Below are 18,854 nucleotides of genomic sequence, written 5' to 3' on the forward strand. Positions count from 1 at the left end.
GAGATGGGAGGAGACAAGGATTTAGTTTCCTGTGCATGTTTATTTACATGTGCTTGCTTGTCTGTGTACTGGTTGTTGTTTTTTTTATCTTACCTATATTTAACCGCCCCTAGGAACAGTGGGTTAACTGCCTTGTTCAGGGGCAGAACGACAGATTTTAAACTTGTTAGCTCAGGGATTCAATCTTGCAACCTTTCGGTTACTAGTCCAATGCTCTAACCACTAGGCAACCTACTGTGTTACCTAGTTGTGGGTGTGTGTCAATTTATTGTATTGTGATTTTGGCTAATTCGAGTGGAAACATGATGGTATGACCATGGTGAAGGCTTATCGTCAAAGGCTTAAATTGGGTTGTTGCACCCCACAGATTTCCTTCTCTCATGTGGACATATGGAGCCATAGATCCTCAGCAGAATCAAGTGTGATATGGTTCTGAATTGTCTGGTCTAGAGCCCAGGCCAAAAACAACCATTTGATCTATCAGCAGACAGTTGGGGCCTTGTAGAAGAGTCAGATGGGGAGAGGGGTGCAAATTGAAGTAGATGGGAGGGAGAGCAGAGGGGTAGTCTGGTACACAGTACTCTCACACTGGCACTGCATGCTCATGCTGCTTATGTTGCTATCTGAGCCTGTGTGTTCCATGCGCCTGTGTGTTCCATGCGCCTGTGTGTTCCATGCGCCTGTGTGTTCCATGCGCCTGTGTGTTCTACGAGCCTGTGAGGCATGTGGATCCCTGGGGGGATTACACCCTAATCGCTCTGACGGACTCAGCCAGGGAGCTTTAGCCTAGTGCCTCCCACAGGGCGTCGACCACTAAAACTGGGAGAGATTAACCAACCAGCCTCGAAAAGGCAAGCAGAGTACAACGTCCCTCCTCTCATTACATTCACTCCATTCAAGGTACACAATGTAGAAATCACTCTGCCATTTCCTGGTTGCTAAAATTCGAATAGTTCTCCTAATTTCAGTTTGACAACAAGCTAGTATACTGTACAGAACCATTGTACCATCTAAACCGCTGTGAAGTATCTTTTCAATAACCAAAATATTGTGTTTTCAGCTGTCTGAAGCTGGTGTACAAAACCGAAAGTAAGAGATGCAAAAACTAAATTTAAGAATGGGAATAGAACAGATCTACCACTTCTTAGACTTGCTTTCAATGAGAGAGAAATAGTTAGATCTTTCAATGTGAATTTGGTCAGGTTGCCCAAAAAGTTACATATTGCAGCTTTCACTTCACTCACTGACTGACACTCAGGCTGTGTTGAAATACTCATACAAACTGTACTATTTGTGACTTGAATTTAGTATATAGTTTGCTTATTGGTCATAGTATGGATATAGTTATTAAGCCAAAAGGTCCTGGATGTCGTACTAAATTAGCCAAAATACGAAGTATACAAGCAGTGTACACATTTTCTGTGCTTTTAGGGCCCACAATGCAATTCATCAGAAAATGGCCGTGGCTTCACGTTTTCAGAGAATAAGAAAATGGCGGAAAATATGCAGCCGAAGTCCGACGAAATGGATACAAATTCTTTGCTTTAACTAATTATGACAAATGTTAATAAAATGTTGAGCAATGTAATAATGTCAGGAACTTGCCAGGCAGTATATTAACTAACTACGCAATGTTTATTGACTTGATTATTCACATCATTCTTAGCTGAGTGGTATAGTCGTTGTGCATTTCAATGGACATTGTTAATTCTGGCTATTTACTCCGATTTCAGATCACTCTCGGCTGAGTGTGCCAGAGCGCAGAATAACTGCTGAATTTACGACACCTGTAGAATATTGCCGGTGTCAGTAAACATCTGCAAAAAAAGTGTAATTCAATTGTTGCAGCGCAGTTATAGTCGCCAGCGCTCTTGATGCAATGAAAACAGCCTAACCAGCTCTGCTAGCTGCTAGGACGAGTAAAATGGTCACAGTGAGGCATTCTCTCATTTGTGTCTGGAAGTAGCTAGCCAACGATAGCCAATTAGCTTGGGTGCTTGACTGCCGTTGAATGCTCCAGATTGAATTTACAAACACACCCAAAATCGTAAAATGTCGAGCTAGTCATTTGATATGCTAGCAAGAGGTTGCTCAGCAACAACATCAACTTCCGGTAGACAGGCGATGTGCTAGTTCGCTCAACCGAAGGATACCTTTCGTTTACAGTATACTAAAATTAAATAATAGTATGTAGTATACAGTATTTTAGTATGGGTATTCGAACACCGCTTCTGTCACTCCATTTACCCCCCCCCCGAACTCACTACCTCTGGCCCTAAACCCCAGAACAAGCTCACCTCCACCCCAGACAGTCTGCACAGTGCCCAACAGACTAAACAACATGGTTGCCTCTACCTCCACGCTGATTATCTCTTTCAGAATGAAGGATGAGGTTTCACAGAGAATCATTGAGTTACTGAAACTGTAGCTCTTCTTCTGGCACAGTGATAGACTACATCACTCCAAGCTACTGAAACTCTACCTCTTTTCAGGGTATTGTTCAGTCAAAGTTCAGAAATGTAACATCTTAATTTTAATGTGAAAGTAGAAAGGGAAGTATTTTCGCTCCTTGCTGGAAAAGAGGCATACTATAACAATAGAAATTCAGAAGTTAAACAAATTATACTCATGTCACTGTCATTTATGAGAATGTAAATGCCACTGTAATACAGTACAGCTTGATCATGAAGACCAGTGTGTCAGTACCACTGAATTAGATATAGGCCTAGTCTAGGCCAGGTAGTCTGCATACTGAACTTGGCCACACCTGCTGTATCATCGTCATTCGTGGCAGCAGTAGGTTGGGGAGCAAGTGTAAACTTGCAGGAACACACCTGAGGGACAGATGGGTCTTGGTCGGAACAGAGGGAGAGGCTAGACGACGAAAACAACCAAGGGATAGGAGGACTCTCTCTAATGTAGCCCATTTAGTTTTCTTACAATAGGACGTGTGAGCAGCTGAGTTTATCCTCAATGCCATAGGGATAAAGGAGAGGCCAAAACAACATTTTGGAACTCATAAATACACCCTCCCAACCCATGTAGCATATGGTTACCTCTATACCATGTGAAACCCCCATCATGAGGTCTCATCAAAGGTAAAGCATACATCTTTGTCTGTTGTGGCCTCCTCCAAAGGGGTGAAGACCCAGCAATACTTTGAAGCTCAAACACATGGCCCATGTGGGGTCTCGTACCATATAAGGAACGGGGCATTTATCTGAGAGGAAGCACAAGTGTTAGTGTGTATTGGTTTCCTTGATATGGGTGGTTTGGACACACAGACAGAGCATTGATCATCACCCTAGCGTGACTGATGTGACTGCAGCCCAGATGAAGAGCCTGTGGCCTGAGGGGGCTTGGCAGAGCAGTAGAGCGGAAGCCAATCTCTGTCTGAGCAGAGTGGGGAGAGTAAACATGAACAAAGTATAGACATTAGGAAAAGATTAAGCTGCATACAGTAAAGCACGTCAAGTATTTTCAAGCAAATGATGGAGTGTAAAATAATAAAATTGTAACTATCGACACTTGGTCTTTATCGAGACCATTAGGTATTTTTTTCTGTCCCCCTGATGAATATCTACTTGGATATCCCGTACCAGCTTCAAGCCTCTGGATGTGTGTATGTTCTAACCCTTCTCTCACGGAAATGGGGAAATAAACATCATCAGAACAGACAAACACAGAAGAGGAAGTGAATTGTAGCCGGCCGGGAAAACAAAACTCAAGTTAATTTGAGCGCAGCAGCCTTGTGGTCAGTGTTCAATGGGAGAAAAAACCTGAGGGGAAGTATGTGGGTTATGGTATGAGAGTCAACTTTGGTAACGCCTCTTACTCCAAACCGAGTGTATCCACACCAAAGACACTGGGGTGTTTCAGAAATTCTGAAACCCATCGGTTTGCATGTTGGGTCACGTTCATGGTTTTGGGCACATAGTTACCCTACCAGACTGGTACAAAACCATCTCCGAGAAGTACAGGAAGTAAGCCGTGATCTACCCCAGCTAGAGATGTGATCACTCGGAGTGTGTTTTGGTGCGATGGTGTGAGATGTAGGCCCCACCACATAATTTGAATCAGTTGTTGTCATTGGAAGAAATAAAATATCCCAGGAATGTTCCATATACACACAAATCATATTTCTCTTTTTTTGTGCACAAATTTGTTTACATCCCTGTTAGTGAGCATTTCTACTTTGCCCATATAATCCATCCACCTGACTGGTGTGGCATATTAAGAAGCTGATTAAACGGCGTGATCATTACACAGGTGGGGACAATCAAAGAACACTCTATAATGAACAGTTTTGTCACACAACCCAATGCCACAGATGTCAAGTTTTGAGGGAGCGTGCAATTGGCATGCTGACTGCAGGAATGTCCACCAGAGCTGTTAACAGAGAATTGAATGTTAATGTCTCTACCATAAGCCACCTCCAATGTCGTTTTAGAGAATTTAGCAGTATGTCCAACCAGCCTCCCAACCGCAGACCACGTGTAACCACGCCAGCCCAGGACTCCCACATCTGGCTTGGTCTGAGACGAGCCACCCGCTGAAACTGTGGGTTTGCACTAGAGGTCGACCAATTATGATTTTCCATGCCGATACCGATTTATTGGAGGACCAAAAAAGCCGATACGATTAATCGATCGATTTTTTTATTTATTTATTTATTTGTAATAATGACAATAACAACAATACTGAATGAACACTTATTTTAACTTAATATAATACATCAATAAAATCAATTTAGCCTCAAATAAATAATGAAACCTGTTCAATTTGGTGTAAATAATGCAAAAACAAAGTGTTGGAGAAGAAAGTAAAAGTGCAATATGTGCCAAGTAAGAAAGGTAACGTTTCAGTTCCTTGCTCAGAACATGAGAACATATGAAAGCTGGTGGTTCCTTTTAACATGAGTCTTCAATATTCCCAGGTAAGAAGTTTTAGGTTGTAGGAATTATAGGACTATTTCCCTCTATACCATTTGTATTTCATTAACTTTTTGACTATTGGATGTTCTTATAGGCACTTAGTATTGCCAGTGTAACAGTATAGCTTCCGTCCCTCTAGTTAGCGCGTGCTAACTAGCTAGCCATTTCACTTCGGTTACACCAGCCTCATCTCGGGAGTTGATAGGTTTGAAGTCATAAACAGCGCAATGCTTGACACACAACAAAGAGCTGCTGGCAAAATGCACGAAAGTGCTGTTTGAATGAATGTTTACGCAACTGCTTCTGTCTACCACCGCTCAGTCAGATACTTGTATGCTCAGTCAGATTATATGCAACGCAGGACACGCTAGATAATATCTAGTAATATCATCAACCATGTGTAGTTAACTAGTGATTATGATTGATTGTTTTTTATAAGATAAGTTTAATGATAGCTAGCAACTTACCTTGGCTTACTGCATTCGCGTAACAGGCAGTCTCCTTGTGGAGTGCAACGAGAGAGGCAGGTCAATATTGCGTTGGACTAGTTAACTGTAAGGTTGCAAGATTGAATCCCCCGAGCTGACAAGGTGAAAATCTGTCGTTCTGCCCCTGAACAAGGCAGTTAACCCACCGTTCCTAGGCCGTCATTGAAAATAAGAATGTGTTCTTGACTGACTTGCCTAGTTAAATAAAGGTATAAAAAAATAAAAATTAAAAAAAATATATATATCGACAAATTGGCGCCCCAAAATACCAATTTCCGATTGTTATGAAAACTTGAAATCGGCCCTAATTAATCGGCCATTCCGATTAATCGGTTGACCTCTAGTTTGCACAATGAAAGAATTTCTGCACAAACTGTTTAACCGTCTAAGAGAAGCTCATCTACGTGCTCATTGTCCTCACCAGGGTCTTGACCAGATAGTATGTTCGGGGTCGTAACCGACTTCAGTTGACAAACGCTAACCTTCGTTGGCCACTGGCACGCTGGAGAAGTGGGCTCTTGACAAATTAATCATGGTTGCAACTGTACCGGGCAGATGTGTATGATGTCGTCTGGGCGAGCGGTTTGTTGATGTCATGGGGCACTCTGTTCACAACGTTGGTGGAGTTATCGTATGGGCAGGCATCCGCTACGGACAACAAACACATTTTACCGTGAAGAGATACTGAGGCCCATTGTCGTGCCATTCATCTGCCGCCATCGCCTCGTTTCAGCATGGTAATTAATGGTCCCATGTCGCAATGATCTGTACACAATTCTTGGAAGCTGAAAATGTCCCAGTCACCAATTGAGCATGTTTGGGATGCTCAGGACTGACTTGTACAACAGTTTGTTCCAGTTTTCCTCAATATCCATTCCAGCCACTTCACACAGCTATTGAAGAAGAGTGGGACAACATTCCACAGGCTACAATCAACAGCCTGATCAACTCTGTGAAGGAGATATCACACTGCATGAGGCAAATGGATACTTGCTGGTTTTCTTATCCACTCCCCTACTTGCCTTTAAAAAATAATCTATGACCAACAGATGTATATCTGTATTTCCAGTTATGTAAAATCCATAGATTAGGCCCTAATGAATTTATTTCAGTTGACTGATATTCCTTATGAACTGTAACTCAGTGAAATATTTAATGTTGAGTTTATATTTCTGTTCGGCGTATTACCCCATTTCCTCTTACCGTAAATCGAAGCCTATCCCTGGGAACTCCCTGCATTCACTCATAAAAGGCAAAACCGCTCTGGCATTTATCTCATGGGCAAGAGATTAGGTGTAAACGCACCCAGAAAGCCCAAGGAAATATTCCCTTATTGCTATCTCTTGTAGGCTACATCACTTGCAGCCAAGGTGAATAATGGGATGAATGTTAATCTCTTTCTCCAGTGCCAGCTTTTGATCTTCCTAGAAACCCCACTATGCTGCTCCCAGAGTTGTTGACGTTATTAAATTGATTGAGGTCAGGCTGACTTAATTCTTGGGAAGTGGCTAGTTGCTTGATTCTTCTCGTTGCGCTGTAGCTTTTCAGCTGAAGTTTGGTTGTGAAAAACGGCTCTTTCTTTCAATGAGCTCCTTTTGACCTAGAAACATGACTCATGTCATATCTTTTACAACAACTGTAATGATGAGCTCAGCAATGTTCTCAGTCAGCAAACTTGTTTCTTCGGAGGCCAACTCTAGAACTTCCTCTTGTTGAAATGGACGTCAGGGTGTTACTGAAGAAGGTTAATACTTTGGTGGTGGATAATGATTTTCTGCCAATGCCATTACCCTGGTCAGCTAGACCAGGGGTCAACCCAATGCCTAGAAAACCCCTTCACAAGGTGATATGCAGTTGGTGGAGGGGACATGCCTTGGCATGTTTAAAGAAGGGAGACCTTATTGCTGGTCAGAGTCCATTAAGTCTGTGTATTCCCATGTTCGCTGGTTGATAAACACCTTTGTTTGTGTGTCCACCTGACTCACTCCCTCTGTCTACCTCAATCAGCTCAACGTTTATGGCTGTGGATCCGAGCACTCTGCTGTTATTTATAGCCAGCAGTGCCTTTAGGTGGGTGCCAGTCCTCCCTTTTTAGATAAGGGCTCTACGCTGACCTTTTTTACAAGGAGCACATGTGAAAATATTTTTGGTATTTAAAGCTAGAATCCTAAAAAAATTCAAGGCGAACTGGTGCTCCTAAAATAAAAATTTCAGGTCGAACAGCAAAATATTTAAGCACGTATGAGAGAGAAATGGTCAGACTACAGTAGTGTTGCACGGTATGCTGAAACTTCAGTACTTTTTCAATACTAGAACATGAAAACGGTTCCGTACAAGTTTTTTAAATTATTTTTTAAACTTTTTGCTGCTTCTGTCAAATGTGTCTCACAGATTAATAAGTGTAGCCGATGTCCCCCTTATAGCACGAAAGCCCTCTGCCTGCTCCACTTAGTCTGCACTGGGAGTCTGGGCTGCATCATGTTAGCTTCCCACTCATGCTGCACTGACGTTAACACACTTGAATAATGCGACATGACATTTTGAAACTGTTTTGCGAACAGTAATGAACAATGTCCATACATGCTAGAACACTTTTCACAAGGCAAAAAGTTACTGGTAGGCTAACGTTTGTTGCTAGCTTACAGCTTAGGCTATCATCAATTCAAACTTGGTACTTAGTTTGAGACCATAATGTGAAATATACTGATTGCCACAAACTTTTTATTAATTTACTTAGTCTTTTGGACAGACATGAAAGAGACCTATTGTCTCAGCGAACTGACTCCGGGTGGCCCGGTCATGGCCAGAAGGGATCCAGCTTTTGTAAAATTAACATAAAACATTTAAAAATTCAACTTTTTATTTTATTTTTGCATTAAAAAATGCTGACCCTTAACCTAATTTTTCTGACCTGCTGTGTAAGTTCTAACCTGCTACAAAAAGTCAAATCTGACGTTTTGTCAAAAGCTGGACCCCTCCCCACTTGCCTCGTGAATGACATCATTACTGGTTAGAGACGGCGCACACTTTGATCAAATAAGCAAAGGACTGTGTTAAATATTTAGGAATAAATTTGTCCAAAAAAAACACTTAGTCGTACAACATTTATTTCCTAAAATTAAGAAACAAGAATATATTTAATAAGTGGCTACAAAGGGATCTTTCTATACTTGGGAGAGTGCTTCTGCCCAAGGCAGAGGGACTGTCTCGCTTTGTGTACCCCTCATTATCTTTATTTGTAAATTCCTCTATCTGTAACGAGGTCAACAAAATGTAGTCAGAAACTAAAAAAGTCAGTCCTCTCAAATAAGAGCTGGAGGTCTGGAAGTGTTGATTTTGTTGACATGAATATCACTTTCAAGATCAATTGGTTGAAAATATGTTTGGTCAATACAGAATCAATTTGGTGTTATAGTTGGGAGGTCTTCAATTTTTCTGAAATGTAATTCTATTCCTGACTGATTACCTGCTAAATTGACTAGGTTTCACCAACAAGCTTTAATGTCTTGGGAAGTATGTTTCCTACACAATATTGTGGAATATTTCAGACTTAACTGTAAGGAATAAGTACTTGTTCTAGCTGGCATGAGAGGAATATTGACTTTGTTCTTGATGTTTTTGACAACGGGTAATATTCGTGCATATGAACAATTTATAACATTGATGAGTTTCCAATACCTTTCGGAGAGTTTATTTCTGTGATCAAATCCATTCCCAGTGGTCTAACTACACTAATGAAAACTCATCTTAGCTTTGGTGAGGATCACAAAGCTTATCCAGAACTCAGTTTGGAAGGAATGGGCTTACTTGAGAAATCTTGTTGTAATAAATACATAAGAAAAATGTTCCATTCACGGATCCAACTTACGCCTAGAGGAAAATCTTTCTGGAACATGCTTATTCCTGACATTGCCTGCAAAAAAGCTTGGTTGATGCCTTACGAATATTGTATACCAAACAAATTTAAGGAAGTGCACTTTAAGATTCTAAAGATTCTGTAATTATTTGTTGTCCAAATTTGTGACTATTGATAATATCTGCATTTTTCTGTGAAAAAAGGTGATCTGACTCACTAGATTTTTGGGAAAACCTCTCAGAATACTTATTTCCCTTTTTTGAACACTACCAATGTTTTTGACATGAAGGATATGTTATTTTTGCAATGATTCTTTTTACCAAATAATTTATACACAAACAAAAATTCCAGAGTTCTATACCAAAATTACTATTATCTTGTTAAGACATTATCAACGTCAACAGTGAAGAGGCAACTCCGGGCCGCCTTAGCAGAGTTCTTCAGTCCAGTGTCTGTTCTTTTGCCCATCTTAATCTTTTCTTTTCATTGGCCAGTCTGAGATATTGCTTTTTCTTTGCAACTCTGTCTAGAAGGCTAGCATCCCGGAGTTGCCTCTTCACTGTTGACGTTGAGACTGGTGTTTTGCGGGTACTATTTAATGAAGCTGCCAGTTGAGAACTTGCGAGGCGTCTGTTTCTCAAACTAAACACTAATGTACTTGTCCTCTTGCTCAGTTGTGCACCGGGGCCTCACACTCGTTCTATTCTGGTTAGAGCCAGTGTGCACTCTTCTGTGAATGGAGTAGTACGCAGTGTTGTATGAGATCTTCAGTTTCTTGGCAATTTCTTGCATGGAATAGCCTTCATTTCTCAGTTTCATAAGAAAGTCCTTTGTTTCTGGCCATTTTGAGCCTGTAATCGAACCCACACATGCTGTTGCTCCAGATACTCAACAACCTTCTTCAGTAACACCCATTTCAACAAGAGGAAGTTCTAGAGTTTTTTTATTGCTTCTTTAAATCAGCACAACGTGCCACAACGTGCCATTGTAACACAGGAGGGATGGTTGCTGATAATGGGCCTATGTAGATATTCCTTTAAAAATCTGCCGTTTCCAGCTACATTGTCATTAACAAAATTAACAATGTTTACACTGTATTTCTGATCAATTTGATGTTATTTTTTCTTTCAAAAACAAGGACATTTCTAAGTGACCCCAACTTTTTGGTGTGAACTCAGCAAAAAAAGAAACGTCCTCTCTCACTGTCAACTGTTTATTTTCAGCAAACTTAACGTGTAAATATTTGTATGAACATAAGACTCAACAACTGAGACATAAACTGAACAAGTTCCACAGACATGTGATTAACAGAAATTGAATAATATGTCTCTGAATAAAGGGGGGGGGTCAAAATCAAAAGTAACAGTCAGTATCTGGTATGGCCACCAGCTGCATTAAGTACTGCAGAGCATCTCTTCCTCATGGACTGCACCAGATTTGCCAGTTCTTGCTGTGAGATTCTACCCACTCTTCCAACAAGGCACCTGCAAGTTCCCGGACATTTCTGGGGGGAATGGCCCTAGCCCTCACCCTCCGATCCAACAGGTCCCAGATGTGCTCAATGGGATTGAGATCCGGGCTCTTCGCTGGCCAGGGCAGAACACTGACATTCCTGTCTTGCAGGAAATAACGCACAGAACAAACAGCATGGCTGGTGGCATTGTCATGTTGGAGAGTCATGCCAGGATGAGCCTGCAGGAAGGGTACCACATGAGGGTGGAGGATGTCTTCCCTGTAACGCACAGTGTTGAGATTGCCTGCAATGACAACAAGTTCAGTCCGATGATGCTGTGACACACCGCCCCAGACCATGAAGGACCCTCCACATCGATCCTGCTCCAGAGTACAGGCCTCGGTGTAACGCTCATTCCTTCAACGATAAACGCAAATCTGACCCTCACCGCTGGTGAGACAAAACCGCGACTCGTCAGTGAAGAGTACCTTTTGCCAGTCCTGTCTGGTCCAGCAACGGTGGGTTTGCAACGGTGGGTTTGTGCCCATAGGCGACGTTGTTGCCGGTGATGACTGGTGAAGGACCTGCCTACAAGCCCTCAGTCCAGTCTCTCGCAGCCTATTGCGGACAGTCTGAGCACTGATGGCAGGATTGTGCGTTCCTGGTGTAACTCGGGCAGTTGTTGTTGCCATCCTGTGTGCGTGTCCCGTGCAGGTGTTACACGTGGTCTGCCTCTGCGAGGACGATCAGCTGTCCGTACTTTCTCCCTGTAGCTCTGTCTTAGGCGTTTCACAATACGGACATTGAAATGTATTGCCCTGGCCACATCTGCAGTTCTCATGCCTCCTTGCAGCATGCCTAAGGCACGTTCACGCAGATGAGCAGGGACCCTGGGCATCTTTCTTTTGGTGTTTTTCAGAGTCAGTAAAAAGTCCTCCTTTAGTGTCCTAAGTTTTCATAACTGTGACCTTAATTGCCTACCGTCTGTAAGCTGTTAGTGTCTTAACGACTGTTCCACAGGTGCATGTTCATTAATTGTTTATGGTTCATTGAACAAGCATGGGAAACAGTGTTTAAACATTTTACAATGAAGATCTGTGAAGTTATTTGGATTTTTACAAATTATCTTTGAAAGACAGTGTCCTGAAAAAGGGACGTTTCTTTTTTTGCTGAGTGGGTGTGTTTTTGTTGTATGTCTTTAGTATTTTCTTGTTTATACCTGTTTTGTTTTGTTAAACATGTTTGATGGAAGTTGTTGATCATTTTGTATTATGATTAAACAAATACAATTTTTTTTAATTGCTTTGATCAAATTAGCTACTTCTATGCAAATGTTGTTGATCAGTACAGTAAAATAAGTCCCGAATGGAAACTGATTCACATCTGTAGCCCTGTAAAATCAGCCAAAGACATGATCAATAACTCACTGTAAGCACACATTCCTATTGAACTGTATTGTAAATAGTCCTAGGCTAGTTCTTTATTTACCCGGTTTGTCAATATAGATTTACCATTTGAATAAATGATTACCGTTCTGTAGATTGGTAAAAATAAATATCAAATTGATTGTGTTTTTTTTCATCAATGCATACATGGATGTCTGGATAATGTTGATGTAAAAAATGTCTAATGTTGTGATATTGAACTCAAAAGATTACTAGCCAACGTGCTAGCCAAAATAGTTTTTCCTAGCCAACGTGCTTCAACATCTGCATTGTTTGCTGTTTGGGGTTTTAGGCTGGGTTTCTGCACAGCACTTTGAGAGATCAGCTGATGTACGAAGGGCTATATACAGTGCCTTGCGAAAGTATTCGGCCCCCTTGAACTTTGCAACCTTTTGCCACATTTCAGGCTTCAAACATAAAGATATAAAACTGTATTTTGTTGTGAAGAATCAACAACAAGTGGGACACAATCATGAAGTGGAACGACATTTCTTGGATATTTCAAACTTTTTTAACAAATCAAAAACTGAAAAATTGGGCGTGCAAAATTATTCAGCCCCTTTACTTTCAGTGCAGCAAACTCTCTCCAGAAGTTCAGTGAGGATCTCTGAATGATCCAATGTTGACCTAAATGACTAATGATGATAAATACAATCCACCTGTGTGTAATCAAGTCTCCGTATAAATGCACCTGCACTGTGATAGTCTCAGAGGTCCGTTAAAAGCGCAGAGAGCATCATGAAGAACAAGGAACACACCAGGCAGGTCCGAGATACTGTTGTGAAGAAGTTTTAAAGCCGGATTTGGATACAAAAAGATTTCCCAAGCTTTAAACATCCCAAGGAGCACTGTGCAAGCGATAATATTGAAATGGAAGGAGTATCAGACCACTGCAAATCTACCAAGACCTGGCCGTCCCTCAACTTTCAGCTCATACAAGGAGAAGACTGATCAGAGATGCAGCCAAGAGGCCCATGATCACTCTGGATGAACTGCAGAGATCTACAGCTGAGGTGGGAGACTCTGTCCATAGGACAACAATCAGTCGTATATTGCACAAATCTGGCCTTTATGGAAGTGTGGCAAGAAGAAATCCATTTCTTAAAGATATCCATAAAAAGTGTTGTTTAAAGTTTGCCACAAGCCACCTGGGAGACACACCAAACATGTGGAAGAAGGTGCTGTGGTCAGATGAAACCAAAATTGAACTTTTTGGCAACAATGCAAAACGTTATGTTTGGCGTAAAAGCAACACAGCTCATCACCCTGAACATACCATCCCCACTGTCAAACATGGTGGTGGCAGCATGATGGTTTGGGCCTGCTTTTCTTCAGCAGGGACATGGAAGATGGTTAAAATTGATGGGAAGATGGATGGAGCCAAATACAGGACCATTCTGGAAGAACCTGATGGAGTCTGCAAAAGACCTGAGACTGGGACGGAGATTTGTCTTCCAACAAGACAATGATCCAAAACATAAAGCAAAATCTACAATGGAATGGTTCAAAAATAAACATATCCAGGTGTTAGAATGGCCAAGTCAAAGTCCAGACCTGAATCCAATCGAGAATCTGTGGAAAGAACTGAAAACTGCTGTTCACAAATGCTCTCCATCCAACCTCACTGAGCTCGAGCTGTTTTGCAAGGAGGAATGGGAAAAAATGTCAGTCTCTCGATGTGCAAAACTGATAGAGACATACCCCAAGCGACTTACAGCTGTAATCGCAGGAAAAGTTGGCGCTACAAAGTATTAACTTAAGGGGGCTGAATAATTTTGCACGCCCAATTTTTCAGTTTTTGATTTGTTAAAAAAGTTTGAAATATCCAAGAAATGTCGTTCCACTTCATGATTGTGTCCCACTTGTTGTTGATTCTTCACAAAAAAATACAGTTTTATATCTTTATGTTTGAAGCCTGAAATGTGGGTAAAGGTCGCAAAGTTCAAGGGGGCCGAATACTTTCGCAAGGCACTGTAAATAAATGTGATTTGATTCCCAACTATTGAACAGCGCAGTAGCTGAGATTCTGTCTGGATTAAGTGCCATTCTGTGACTTTTTTTGTAGTAGTATTGTTTTGGTATTGAGTATCGTGATACTTAACCTGGTATTGGTATCGAAGTCACAATTCTGGTATCATGACAACACTACACTGTAGAGCCCTGTAGATATTTGACCCGTCTCAAATTCCCTAATAACAATCAAAGGAATGAACTTGAGACTGAATTTATTAATTCAAAAGGATCATAAGACCAGCTTTATTACACCAAGGTCCAAGGATCAAGCAGGCTGTGATATTACAAATTGACTAATCATATGACGTCAAGCTATTAGGAAGATAAATGGTCTACTCCCCACCCTCTTTTCTTTCTATGTTCTCCTTCTGCTCTCTCTTTCTCCTCTCTCTCTCATGGTGCTTATTTGTTTCTCTGATTTGCATAATGATGACTCACCCTGTTCTGTGCCTCGGGTGGATTCTGGAGCCCTCTTCATCCCTTACTCAAACACAGCCTTTGTTTGGACTCAGGCCCCCCCTCTCCCAATGTGCTGCTCCCTTAATCAACGTTGAGCCCTACCTCTTTTTGTTGTTTTGAAACCGGAGTGTTGCCAAAACTCTCATAACTAGTTTGGCTGCCTGTGCCCATCCCTCCTACGCTGCCTGGAAGCAAGTGGGGGTGAGAGGGACAAGGAAAGTTAGAGAAATGCATGGTGATTGGAGAGAAAGAGCTGGGAAAGGAGAGTGTAGAGATGGTGAGAAGTGTTTCAAGTGAATGAGGTGAGGAGTAAAGAGAAAGATGAGGATTGAATGACTTGGGAACATCTGGTGAACTGTGCACCTGACAATGAAGAATTAAAATGCATTCTTTGTCAAATTTCAAAACAATGTCTTTCTCACATCCTTCCTCTGTTCTCTGTTTCTCCAGGATCCAGAGGTGGCTCTACCTTTGCGTCAGCAGTCCAAGGCCTGGTGCTGGTGCATGTGCCTGGGCCTGGCCCTCATGCTGTCTGGTGTGGTAGTGGGAGGGGCCTACCTGTACAGGTACTACATCCTGGAGGTGAGACTGGATTACTCAGACCCCAGTGGCGATCTATGGCTTACTGAATACACTGTAGCTGGCTTGATTCTAATCTAATTGACACTTTTAAGAACTTATTGTTTTTGAATACAACATTAAAGTTCAAATGTGTAATTGACAAGAGACATGATGCTGGAAGGGTAGAGCTCCATGCAGTAAAATGTATAAATATAAACGTTTTCCAACAAGTGCTGTGTGTTCTCCCGTCTACCAGGAGGGCCAGGTCTTTGTGTGCGGGGTGAAGTACCGTGAAGAAGACATGATGATCCTGGAGGAGGAGGATGTGGAGGTGGACATGCCCTCCAGATTCAAGATGATCCAGGAGAACATCCGCGTACTGGAGGACCAGGAGGTGGCTCTCATCAACGTACCCGTGCCTGAGTTCGACGACAGTGACCCCGCTGACATCGTCCACGACTTCCAAAGGGTAAGGAAATTGAATCGACTTCAACCCTGCTGTTTATTGCTAACCCCTGCAATGTTTCTGTGGGGATAACCATCCACAGATCATGGATTTTCTGTATTCAGTGGAGTTCCATGAGGTTCTCTGACTGAGTTTGTTCTGTTGGCTCCCTTCCACAGAGACTGACTGCCTACCTGGACCTGTTCCTGAACAAATGCTACGTCATCCCCCTCAACACCTCCATCGTCATGCCTCCCAAGGACTTCCTGGAGCTGTTGGTCAACATCAAGGTAACAGGAACTGCTTTATGAATTATGTTACAATAATGATTGTAAAACCTTTGATTTTTTTACCCACTATACTATTTTTTAAATGAAATAAGACAGTTTCGGTGGTTTTAATAAATGTTTTGAAATTAACCACCCAGTAGCTTTAGCTCATACTGGTAGGATATGTTATTCAATGTTGTACCCCTCTTTCTCCCCCCTCCCCCAGGCTGGTACCTACCTGCCCCAGTCCTACCTTGTCCATGAGGAGATGGTGGTGACTGAGCGCCTGGAGGATGTGGAACAACTGGGATACTTCATTAACAACCTCTGCCAGGGCAAAGACACCTACAAGCTGGAGCGCAGAGACAGGATTCTGGGTCAGTACACACAGACCCGTATAAATACACACACACGCACATATACAACACGCATGCATATAGATCACACACGCTACATAGTTGTTTGGACAAGTGAAGAATTATGCTAACATGCCCAAAAGAAAATGGCTTCTACATTCAGCCATCTTTTGCATGAGATATTGACTGACTGGTCTCTAAGCACACAGTTAGACCTCACATACCTAACACACCTCTCACACAGATGTGCATGCATTCACACAAGCGCACACACACGTCTTACAAAACTACCACATGGGCATTGCGACATCTGATTCATACCTTTCCAAAATGATGTTTTCCCAAGTCTTGTATGAGCCTGTATGAACAACCATCCACCATATTGTGGCAGCTCATAAGAGTTTTTATCCCCCACATTACAGGTATGCAGAAGCGCGAAGCTCTCAACTGCCACAAGATCCGTCACTTTGAGAACAAGTTTGTGGTGGAGACCTTGATCTGTGAGCCCTAGTGATGTCGTTGTGGCCGTGGGAAAAGTGGTGCATTGTCTCTATACAACCTTGCTTCATTTTACTGCGAGCACAGATGGAGATTTGTAATTGTAGTTTTTTCTGTTTTAAATGTTTCCATTTGTTATTTTACTTCAGGTAGTTTTGTGTGCGTGAGAATTGTAATGTGAAATGGGGCAATTCGTCTCTGCTTAAAACATGTAAAAAAAGGGTAACAGTTGCGTGTATATTTTTATTATTATGCACGGATGCAATTCTTCAACAAAAGACCGTAGGGTTCTATTTTAGGGAGGATCTTTTCGAGGGCGGGACTGCTAGCTTGTCAAATGTTTAGATTACTTGAATAATCAAAAACTGTGATTGATTAAGGGTTGAATTGATGCAGAACATGTATGGTATAGACTTAATGAAACAGAATCTAATTGTATTTTTTAGTACAGAAATGAAAATGTTCAAAGGCATGGCAAATTGATACTTTTGTACCACTGAACCTGGTTTTAGAAGGGACTATTCCAAGGAGTTTTCTAGGTTTTATATTTTAATTGTCTGCTGTAACTATTAATATACTGCAAATATGATTTCTTAACTGTAAAACATAAGATAACAGTGTGGATACATGTTTTTCTTTCATCTAGCTTTAAGAATAAGTCAAAACCAAGACAATTATCTAAAGAATTCTAATCAGGAATGCGTTCATTCTTATACAGCAAAGTAAAACATACACGCTATCTTTTTTTCACAATTGTTTTAAGTGAATGTTTCTTCCTCCAAATGTTTTTTTTTTTTTTATCACTCGTACTAATTTGTATATAACCTCTGTAAAGATATGACCAACACCACAATAAATCTTAAACCAGTAATACGGCTATTTTAGTGTGGCCAGTGTGTTCCTTAATGCCACATTTTACTCTGACAGACTACACATAGATGCTGGTCATACAGAGGATTACATGGAGTTTTTATTATTATTTATTTAACTAGGCAAGTCAGTTAAGCACAAATTTTTATTTACAAGGACAGCCTACCCTGGCCAAACCCTAACCCGGACGACGCTGAGCCAATTCTCCCAAACACGGCCGGTTGTGATACAGCCTGAACCCCCCCCCGAGTGGTGTACAGTGGGGCAAAAAAGTATTTAGTCAGCCACCAATTGTGCAAGTTCTCCCACTTAAAAAGATGAGGCCTGTAATTTTCATCATAGGTACACTTCAACTATGACAGACAAAATGAGAGAAAAAAACTCCAGAAATCACATTGTAGGAATTTTAAAGAATTTATTTGCAAATTATGGTGGAAAATAAGTATTTTGGGGACTCCCGCTTGGAGTTTGCCAATAGGCACCTAAAGGACTCTCAGACCATAAGAAACAACATTCTCTGGTCTGATGAAACCAAGATTGAACTCTTTGGCCTGAATGCCAAGCGTCACGTCTGGAGGAAACCTGGCTCCATCCCAGCCAAGACAACGCAGGAGTGGCTTCGGGACAAACTTCCTGTCCTTGAGTGGCCCAGCCAGAGGCCAGACTTGAACCCGATCGAACATCTCTGGAGAGACCTGAAAATAGCTGTGTAGCGATGCTCCCCATCCAACCTGACAGAGCTTGAGAGGATCTGCAGAGAAGAATGGGAGAAACTCCCCAAATACAGGTGTGGATGCTGTGATCCCTGCCAAAGGAGCTTCAACAAAGTATTCAGTAAAGGGTCTGAATACTTATGTAAATGTGTTATTTCAGTTTCAATATTTTTGTATAAATTTGCAAACATTTCTAAAAACCTGTTTTTGCTTTGGTGTTATGGGGTATTGTGTGTAGATTGATGAGGAGAAAAAAACATTTTAATCCATTTTAGAATAAGGCTGTAACATAACGATGTTGAAAAAGTCAAGATGACTTAATACTTTCCGAATGCACTGTAGGAGTATAGATGCTTTCCTTTTAATACGAATGTTCATTCTTTTACATTTGGCAACCTCATCCATTCCTGTCCCTATGTCAGCCCTATTCATGTGAACACATTTGCCACTTGTTTGAATGTAGTCATGCTGGCTTCGCCTCTGTCATTGGATCC

General features: G+C 41.5%; 1 protein-coding gene across 1 annotated transcript in view; it reads left to right on the forward strand.

The window, feature by feature from the left end:
• LOC112225532 (integral membrane protein 2B-like) overlaps positions 1-17,656 on the forward strand; it is a 28,566-nt gene extending 10,910 nt beyond the window's left edge. Inside the window, exons 2-6 of the mRNA XM_024389573.2 lie at positions 15,099-15,230; positions 15,466-15,678; positions 15,834-15,944; positions 16,150-16,300; positions 16,702-17,656. Coding sequence (XP_024245341.1) covers positions 15,099-15,230; positions 15,466-15,678; positions 15,834-15,944; positions 16,150-16,300; positions 16,702-16,790 — 696 coding nt within the window. The 3' untranslated portion in view covers positions 16,791-17,656. The remainder of the gene's footprint in view (positions 1-15,098; positions 15,231-15,465; positions 15,679-15,833; positions 15,945-16,149; positions 16,301-16,701) is intronic.
• Positions 17,657-18,854: the final 1,198 nt, after the last annotated feature.

The sequence above is a fragment of the Oncorhynchus tshawytscha genome, linkage group LG26 (assembly GCF_018296145.1).
Source record: "Oncorhynchus tshawytscha isolate Ot180627B linkage group LG26, Otsh_v2.0, whole genome shotgun sequence".
NCBI lineage: Eukaryota > Metazoa > Chordata > Actinopteri > Salmoniformes > Salmonidae > Oncorhynchus > Oncorhynchus tshawytscha.